The following is a 9,541-nucleotide window of genomic DNA, read 5'->3' as shown; positions in this document are numbered from 1 at the left end:
CTCCCCACCCGCAGCTCCCTCTGGTGTCAATTATTAAAATAGGTGTGCTTATAAACTTGAAGCAAAATATTACATTTATTGAAAAGGATTTTGGTGTACAGTTGAAGTGATAGGAAGTGTTTAATGAGCAATATCATTACCCTTAGACTGTTTTAATGCTATATTTATGGGGGACAAGTAACATTGAGAAGCAATTTAGTTATTTGTAACATAAGAGTTAGAGGTTTTATGGGAGTACTGCAGTTTGTTATGAGTACTTGTTATGTGTTGTTTATTTTCATATCTTTCAGATACTTGGATTTAAGCTGCACTTTGGAATTCGTCTTTCCTTACAATGGCATGGTCAAACAGAGATCCAGTTGAATACACTCCCCCAGATGGAGGCTGGGGTTGGGCAGTGGTTATTGCAGCTTTCATTTCCATTGGCTTCTCTAATGCATTTGGCAGGTCTATTTCTGTATTTTACAAAGAAATTGAAGGTGTGTTTAATGCCAGCACCAGTGAAGTGTCATGGATAACCTCCACCATGACTGCTGTCATGTATGGTTGCGGTAAGTAGCCACTAAGACCAGCTCTTTTAACTTTCAGTAAGCATTCAAAAGCTCTGTGGTAAGTACTTCCTTTTTGTGATGCCTTTATCAGTGAGGTATTCTGAATGTTAATTCTTGAAGCTATGTGATTGGAGTCATATTTTTCATTATTTTTATCAAAAGCTATAGAGCAACTGTGTTCTCTCTTAGGTTATAACAGTATATAACAAGCGTCATTACAAAACATAATTTACTTTAACATATGTTTTCAGGGCTGGGAATGTGGCTCAGTGGTAACTTGCTTACCATGCATGAATGTATAAGGCCCTGGATTCTATCTCCAGCAATGTCAAAAAAAATTTTCTTTTTTTACTTTCACAAATGTGTAGAAAGGCAATTGATTTTTGGAGTTTAATCATATATCCTGTACATTGCTAAACTCTTGTTTCTGGTAGTTTGGTAGATTCTGTCAAAAATTGTAGATATGCAAAATGTCTTCTGCAAATACTGATAATTTAGTTTCTTCCTTTCCTCACACCTTTTTTTTCCCCGTCTTAACTGAGCTGTCTTGGACTTCAGTATGTTGAAGAAAAGTAGTACTGGTAGGCACTTATTTTATAGTTTTGTTTCTGTTTTGTTACTGTTGTTTTCTTTGGGAAACAAAACACATCTTAGCTAACTTGTAAATATGTTCTAAAGTCACAAGTGGTGTCAGATTTGTTGATTCATTTTTTGGGGGAACCGGGAATCGAATTTAGTACCTCACACTTGCCAGTCAGGCACCACGCCGGTGAGCTATATCCCCAGCCCAATTTGTTGATACATTACATCATATTCAAATGTCTTTGTTCCACATGTCCAGCTAAAAAATTAAAAATAGAATGAACTTGTTACATATGTTTTAATAATATTTTAAATACATGAAGAAGCCCTACACTTCAAATTTGGAAAATGCAGCTATTCTGCCTTATAAGAGGTAGATTAGGTCTTGTCATCTTACTTAAAATCCATCTACTAATATGGACTACATGTATAGAAGATGTATAATCAGTGCTATTTTTTCGTTACACAAGCTTGTGACTTTAATGATAGAAAACAACATTTCTCACATAGCTTTGTGTTTTATTTGTTGATTGTGAGGGTGGGAAATTTCTGGCTTGGCACCCTTTCTTATCAGTAATGCCTAGGGTGGAGGTGAGGAGCATGCTTCACTACATTATCACTAAGGTGTTTGTTGTTTCCTAGGACCTATCAGCAGTATTCTGGTCAATAAATATGGCAGCCGCCTGGTCATGATTGTTGGCGGCTGCTTATCAAGCTGTGGCTTGATTGCAGCTTCTTTCTCTAGCAGTTTGTGGCAACTTTACTTGTGTATTGGAGTCATTGGAGGTGAGTTGCTGCTAATTCTTTTTTTTTTTTTTTTGTCTAGAGTTTCACTATGATGTAGTTCAGACTGGCCTTAAACTCAGTCCTTTTGCCTCAGCTTCCTGAGGGCTGGGATTACAGATATGCACCACCATCCACAGCTTGCTACAGATTCATTTCTAAGCATTAATTTTTTTGTGGACTATTTGTTTTTCTAAAATTTTTTGGTTTTTCTTTTGAGACAGGGACTCATTATAGTTCAGGCTACCTTGAACTCACTGTGTAGTCCAGGCTGGCCTTGAACTTGCAGTGAACCTCACCCTCTCGAGTGCTGGGGTTTTGTAGACTATTTGTAACATTTATCTAACAATTCTTTTGAGAATAAAAACTCCCTCATTAGCAAAATTACTGTTGTTTTTAAGAGCTTAGATATATTAATTTAAGAGTACCAAAATTTAAAGAAAGTTCTGGCTCTTAATTGGCCTGATTGTTGAATGGATGAGTTGAAAGAGTTTCTATTATCTGTTACAGTCAGTCCCAACAATTACAGTGATCTCTCACCTATTGCGGGAGTTATGTTCCAGAGACACCTGTGATAGGTGAAAATCTTCAAAGTAGTGGCATTATATTTATTTTATTATTTATATATATTTTAAGGCTTTATAAACCTTTCCCACACTCTTATAAACCTTTCCCACTCTCTTATTAACCTTTCCCACACTCTTATAAACACTTTGTATATTCTTAAACACTTTCTACACTCTTAAACCTATGTAATTTTAACAACATGTAAAGTTGTGTATGGGTGCTCACCAGTGAAGTATACTACAACTTGAATGCCGAAGATCATTAATTATGTGCTGTGCAGTACTGATGGCGATGAAGGTGATGACGATGAGATGAATGTACTACTGCACAGCCAAGAAGAGCAAGGGGAGATGCTGAACATATGGGCACAGATGCTACAGTCACTGAGCCAATCAGTGCCCAGGATATAGAGCACAGTGCTGTGGTTGGTCACCTTGCATTCCATCAGCCAATAGTGTGCTGTGTACGATCTCAAGTTGGCAGACTTGTGCAAATGGTAGTGGCGTACTGCATTTCCATTGTGTACAGTACGGTATTCATCTGCTGATGAAATACAAACTGTATTTTATTTTTGTTTAATGTTCTTTTAACATGTTTGAATTAACTTTTTATATTTTTATATTCTAAATCTTTTAGGCAAAAATAATTAAAATCATAACTATTAATACCTAAATACTGCAAAATCCCATGATACAGTGAAAACTGCAATACTGAATTAGATATATTTCTTTTAAAAAACCCGTGGTATAGTGAAGCCACAATAAATGAACCATGATATAGTGAGGGACAACTGTATTTATTCCTTTCAAACACTTTTAATGTGTTTACTCTCCAGGTCTGTTTCATCATTTTACGTCATTTGAAAAATAAAGTACATTGACATATTCACAGAAATTGAATTAAATTAATAGATTTACGGGGGTAGTATCTTTGACAATGTTGTGGTTTTTGTTTGTGATTGGTTTGTTTTCTTTTGTTTTGTTTTATTTTTTGTAGTACAGAATTAAACCTATGGCCTCCTCACTGACCTACTCCCCAACCATTTTTTATTTTGAAACAGGGTCTTGCTAAGTTACTAAGTTGCCCAGGCTGGGCTTGAACTTGTGATCTTCCTGCTGAAGCCTCCCAGAGTGTACTACCACGCCTGATCAATTTTGTGGTTTTACTGTCCAAAAACGTTTTCACTTGCTCATTTATAAGATTTATAAGTTATAAGATTATAAGATTATAATCTACATTTATAAGATTAGTTTGCTTTCCTCTTTTTTTTCAATTCCCTGTTCCTCAGGAAAGTTAATATTATGGAAGAAAATATAAGCTCTTAACATTTATTATTCTTTGGCTGTTAAAGTGAAAAGAGCCAGGTATGGTGGCACACACCTGTGATCCCAGCACTCAGGAAGCTGAGGCAGGAGGATCATTTCAAGTTCAAGACTAGCCTGGGTTACAAAGTGAGCTTAAGGCCAGCCTGAACTGTGTAGCAAGACCCTGTCTCAAAAAGAAAAATAAGTGAAAAGAATCATTTTAATGTTATAGCATACCTCTAGTATTTGCTACATAGAGACTTGTCTCTATTTGGTAATAGTCCATCTACTGATCTACTCATTATAATGGCCTCTCACTGTCATAATGACTTTTGTTTCCATTCAGTTTCCTTGTCTAGTTAATTAATACCAAATATATGTCTGGAATTTATTACGTGTGTAGTTTTTCTCCTTCCCTCCTAGGTCTTGGACTTGCCTTCAACTTGAATCCAGCTCTGACCATGATTGGCAAGTATTTCTACAAGAAGCGACCATTGGCCAATGGACTGGCCATGGCAGGCAGCCCTGTGTTCCTCTCTACGCTGGCCCCCATCAATCAGGCTTTCTTCGGTATCTTTGGCTGGAGAGGAAGCTTCCTAATTCTTGGGGGCCTCCTCCTAAACTGCTGTGTAGCTGGATCCCTGATGCGACCAATAGGGCCCAAGCCAGCCACGACAGGAAAGATTCACGCTAAAGAAGCTGGAAAATCCGATGCAATGCAAGATGCTGGTGATGCAAATACAGATCTCATTGGAGGAAACCCCAAAGAGGAAAATCTGTCGTTCTTCCAAAACATTTATAAATTCCTGGACTTGTCCCTGTGCACGCGCAGAGACTTTTTTCTGTATCTCACTGGTAATATGATAATGGTTTTTGCAGTGTCCACACCTTTAGTCTTTCTTACTAGTTATGCCAAGAGTCAAAATTATGCTAGTGAGAAGGCTGCTTTTCTTCTTTCTATTTTGTCTTTTGTTGATATTGTAGCCAGACCTTCTATGGGACTTGTAGCCAACACAAAGTGGGTAAGACCTCGAATCCAGTATTTTTTTGCTGCTTCAATTTTTGCCATGGGTGTGTGTCATACAGTCCTGCCTTTTTCCACCAGCTATATTGGGTTCTCTGTCTATGCGGGATTCCTAGGATTTACCTTTGGGTGGTTTAGCTCTGTACTGTTTGAAACCCTGATGGATCTCGTTGGACCCCAGAAGTTCTCCAGTGCTATGGGATTGGTGACTGTTGTGGAATGCTTTCTTATCCTGACGGGCGCACCGACTTTAGGTATAGTATGTCTCCTTGCTGTGTGGCTTTGTTATCGTAGAACAGGCAGACAAGATTGGGACAGTGATAGGAAGCAGAGAGTTCTGAGCTATTCGGCAGAGAGCAAGTCTTTTTCGTATTTATGCCCTGGTGCTGGGAAAACATTTGGTGCAGCATAATTGCTCCAATACTTGCAGAATTAAATTAAATCATCCATACAAAAGTATTATACTTTTGTATTTTAAAAAATAATTATTTTGGCTATAAAACTAACAACCTTATTGTAGGTAGATGTGTAATGTGCAAGTCCACCTTTAATGTACTAATAATGGTTTCATTTAATTAAGGAATTCATCTCAATACTAAATAATAGTTATCAGGTGAGAGTCACAGTGCACCAGAGACGGTCCTTAATCACTGTACATCCTGTCACTTTATGCCTATGATGCAAGACTTATTGCCTCCTGTATAAAGGAAGAAATAGAGGCTTCTGAAAGTGAAATATCATGCCTGAGAACACATAGCTAGTGACTATAAAGCCAGGTGGATTGGCTGGGCCTGGTGGCGCACACCTGTAATGAGCATTAGGGAGGTGGAAGCAGGAGGACCACCTCAAGTTTGAGGCTGTCTGGACTATGTGGTGAGTTCAAGGCCAGCCTGGAAGTATATAGCAAGATCCTTGTCTCCAAAAAAAAGGATTCTGTAGGAATACCAAATTCTTTACATTTAAAAATTATTATTATTATTATTATACAAATTATTATTACAATAATTTGGCCCTTGTGTAGATGTGCTTTTGATTTTTTTCCCCTTGGTTTTTTGAGACAGGGTTTCACTTTGTAGTGCAGGCTGGCCTCAGACTCCCTCCTGCCTCAGCCTTCCAAGTGCTGAGCTTATAGGCGTGTGCCACTATGCCCAGCAACACATGCTTTAGAGATGATGTGTGATAAAGTACTGTAAGGGAACATAACTAAAAGATCCATTATTGAAGACCCTCTTCCCTTCCCCATCCCTATACTCAATAATTACCAAGTCGTATTAGATTTCATCTCCCAAATCTTTCTCTTTTTTTTTTTTTTATTTAATTTTTGGTCTTTTTTGAGACAGGGTCTCACTATGCAGTTCAGGCTGGCCTTGAGCTCACTTTGTAGCCCAGGCTGGGCTCAAACTCGCAAGGATCCTCCTGCCTCAGCCTCCTGAGTGCTGGGATTACAGTGTGCGCCCCCATGCCTGGCTTCCCAAATCTTTCTAATCTGCCCTTTTTTCTCCTTAACAACTACCACTCTCATCCAAACTCCTGACTCCTGTTCAGGCTGCTTCTAACAGTCGTCTGCTAACTGGTCCACCTGTATTGGCCCCAGCTATTCTTCAGACTCATACCCCTCTCCAGTTGCTTTCCATTGCCTTTAGAGTGAAAAGCAGATTCCCTGACATGACTTGCAAGGCTTAGCATGGCCTCAGCTGTCTCTCCAGGCTGGTTTCCTCCCACTGGCCTTTTGTTCTCTGCTCCAGCAACCCAGCCCTTCCCCTGACACACCAGCCCTCCTCCTACCCCGGTGCCTATGCGCTTGCTGTTCTTCCCTCCACCCCCTTAGATGATTATGTCCTCCCACGAGGCTCAGCCCAGTTGACTCTTCAAGGGAAGACACCTTCCTCACACCACTTACTGTCCCTGCTCCCTGTTTCCTGCTTTCAGAGCTCCCCTCGTAGCACTTGTCACAGGTTGTATGGTTGATTAATGTCTCTGCAGTCCACTGAACTGTGGATGTTCTGTCCTTTGCTCACCCTTATCCTTGGAGCCTGGCAGAGCCACTACCTCGTATGTGACAGAGGCTCAACAAATATAGGTGGATGAATGATGCCCTGAGAGAGGAAGCCGTATGGCACCACATTTGGATTGGTTGTATTAAGTATGGAGTTTTCAACATTTAATTCCTAGAGATACTAGTAAATTTTACTATAATAAGGATTTCATTGCCATAGAAAGGCTTGGAAATACCAAGCTAAATAGATTTCTTTACTACCAGACTTCACAAAGTCCTTTTTTTTTTCTCACGAAGTCTTTAAGAGAAAATGAGAAACATTAGAGAGGTTTCCTAGATAACATGGTGGTTATAGACACGGGCCACAGAGTCAGACCTTCTGCATTTAAAGCTAAGCTACTTTACTTACTAGCTTTGTGACCTTGGACAAGTTACTAAATGCCTTTGTACTTCAATTTTTATGTTTATACAGTGACCATAACAGTAGAATCTGCCTGTTGTGGAGATTGAGCTTAAAAAATAGTGGGAAAATATTTTCCCACTTGTCCAAGCTCTGCCCTTGGACAAGACTTCTGAACCTCTTTTGAGCAATACTTTTTTCCATTATGTATTGAAAGAATTAATTATAGGTGATCTCTAAGTCTTTCCTAATTTAAATTTACCAAGAGTTGATTATTTTCAAGTTGCTGAAAATAACAGGGTATTCAGTCCATCCAAAAGCAGCTAGATAACATAAATAAAAAATCAGATAACCTTTAGCAATTCATTTTTGTACTGATTTGTCATTTGTGTGCTCACTGAAGATTGGATTAACATCTTTGTTTTAAGTGGATCCTTAAGCTTTGTGTGGGAAGAGGTACCCTTATTCACTTTTACCCACATAGTTTTGTTTTTTACATTGTGTAGGTCGTCTCAGTGACATATATGGAGACTATAAATACACATACTGGGCATGTGGTGGAATCCTGATTTTTGCAGGCATATATCTTTTCATCTGCATGAGCATCAATTACCGGCTCGTGGAAAAAAAACAGAAAGCAGAGGTGATGGATCCTTCTGCAAGTGTGGAAAACGGAGGAGCTTTTGACCAATACCAGAAACATTCTAGTGAACTGTGTTCTACCAGCGGTGCTTCAGGTAGACTGGAGGTTTGTATGTAAATCTTACCAGGTGTTCATTGATGGAAACACTATTTCTTTACTGCGGCCCAAAATAGATTTATCATATCCCTTGAGGGGAGGGGATTTGTAAAAGACAAGTGAAGGAAATAGGTATTTTTTGTTTTTTTTTTTTTTTGAGACAGGGTCTCGCTGTGCAGTTTAGGCTGGCCTTGAGCTCACTTTATAGCCCAGGTTGGTCTCGAACTTGCAATGATCCTCCTGCCTTAGCCTCCCAAGTGCTGGGATTACAGGCGTGTGCCACCATGCCTGGCTATACGGGCTATCTAGGATTTACAAATGGCATATGAAGCAAAGACAGTTTTGTGGGACTGTCATTGAATGGGACCTGAAGAGGTCCCCATCTCGAGGATGACCTTACTTTACCCACCTACGGAATAAGTCCTTGACTTGTCTCAGAAAAGCATCCCAGGATGTGTCAGTGAGGGGCATAGACAGGTTTATAAGCAGAATTTAACAAGTACACACCCAGAAGGGACTGTGGGCTCCTGAAGGGTGAAGCCCACTATAGTCTGGGGCTGGACAGATTTATATGTTTTTGGTGGGGCTGGAAATCTGTGGAACTTGCGAATCTGTGGAAAGTTCCATTTACAGGTGAACCTGTGAAAGCCAAGGAGTAGTCCATTTTACAGGCTTCTTAGAGGACCCTTAGAAAAAAAAAAATTTTCTTTGGAGGGAGTTTCCTGCAAGGGAAAAAGTCATTGTAACCTTGGATAACTTTATTATGTCCTAAAGCAACAGTTTTCTTTCTTTCTTTCTTTCTTTCTTTCTTTCTTTCTTTCTTTCTTTCTTTCTTTCTTTCTTTTTTGCCTTTTTGAGACAGCTTTTCACTATGCATTTCAGGCTGGCCTTGAACTCGCAGTGATACTCCTGCCTCAGCCTCCTGAGTGCTGGGATTATAGGCATGTGCAACCATGTCCAGCAACAGCAGTTTTCTTAAAACTATAATTTAAAAATTTGTTTTCCTTGTCTCCTTTCGACCTGTCTTTATTTCTTTTATCCTCTCTTAGGATCAAGCCTTTACACCTATGGAGTCTGGCACCGTGGAGTCTCTGGTGACACCAGTGGATGTCTGAAGAGTTGGAGGACTGTTGGTATGGATAAAAACCCATCCATCTAGTACAGTGGTGCCTCAGTTCACCAACACTTTGTTTTCAAACAGAAGGGTGGCAAAATTTGGTGGTATTTTTGCAAACCTGCTCCGGTGACAAACACAGTCCTCGCCCTGTCTCACAAACCTGGCAATCTTTTCCAAAATCATAGAACAAATTAAATTCATGAACTGAGGCACTACGGTATTATCACTGGTCTGGCCTGAGGGTCCCTGAGGCTGAAATAAAGAACTTAACCCACGCTTTTTGTAGAATAAATTTGTGAGTTCGCTGACTCACCATGGAGAAAGAATTTTCAGGACAGGTCAGTAAGGGGCAAAGGAAGGGCTAGGCTGAGATACAGGACACACTCCAGCAGAGTGCGAGTGCTCAGGGAACTGCTGTAGTTGGGAACTGGGAATCTTTTGTGTTTTGGGTGGTGGAAATCTGTGGGATTTGATAATC

General features: G+C 39.7%; 1 protein-coding gene across 1 annotated transcript in view; it reads left to right on the top strand.

Annotated features, from left to right (window-relative positions):
- The window catches only part of LOC102007363 (monocarboxylate transporter 1-like), a 17,973-nt gene extending 8,737 nt beyond the window's left edge, over window positions 1–9,236 (top strand). Inside the window, exons 2-6 of the mRNA XM_005388971.2 lie at window positions 291–551; window positions 1,776–1,919; window positions 4,211–5,065; window positions 7,714–7,955; window positions 8,996–9,236. Coding sequence (XP_005389028.1) covers window positions 335–551; window positions 1,776–1,919; window positions 4,211–5,065; window positions 7,714–7,955; window positions 8,996–9,061 — 1,524 coding nt within the window. The 5' untranslated portion in view covers window positions 291–334 and the 3' untranslated portion in view covers window positions 9,062–9,236. The remainder of the gene's footprint in view (window positions 1–290; window positions 552–1,775; window positions 1,920–4,210; window positions 5,066–7,713; window positions 7,956–8,995) is intronic.
- Window positions 9,237–9,541: the final 305 nt, after the last annotated feature.

This window comes from Chinchilla lanigera, unplaced genomic scaffold (genome assembly GCF_000276665.1).
Source record: "Chinchilla lanigera isolate Chin_1 unplaced genomic scaffold, ChiLan1.0 scaffold00034, whole genome shotgun sequence".
Taxonomy (NCBI): domain Eukaryota; kingdom Metazoa; phylum Chordata; class Mammalia; order Rodentia; family Chinchillidae; genus Chinchilla; species Chinchilla lanigera.
Note: the sequence above shows the minus strand (reverse complement) of the source record. Positions and strands in the feature narration are given on the sequence as shown.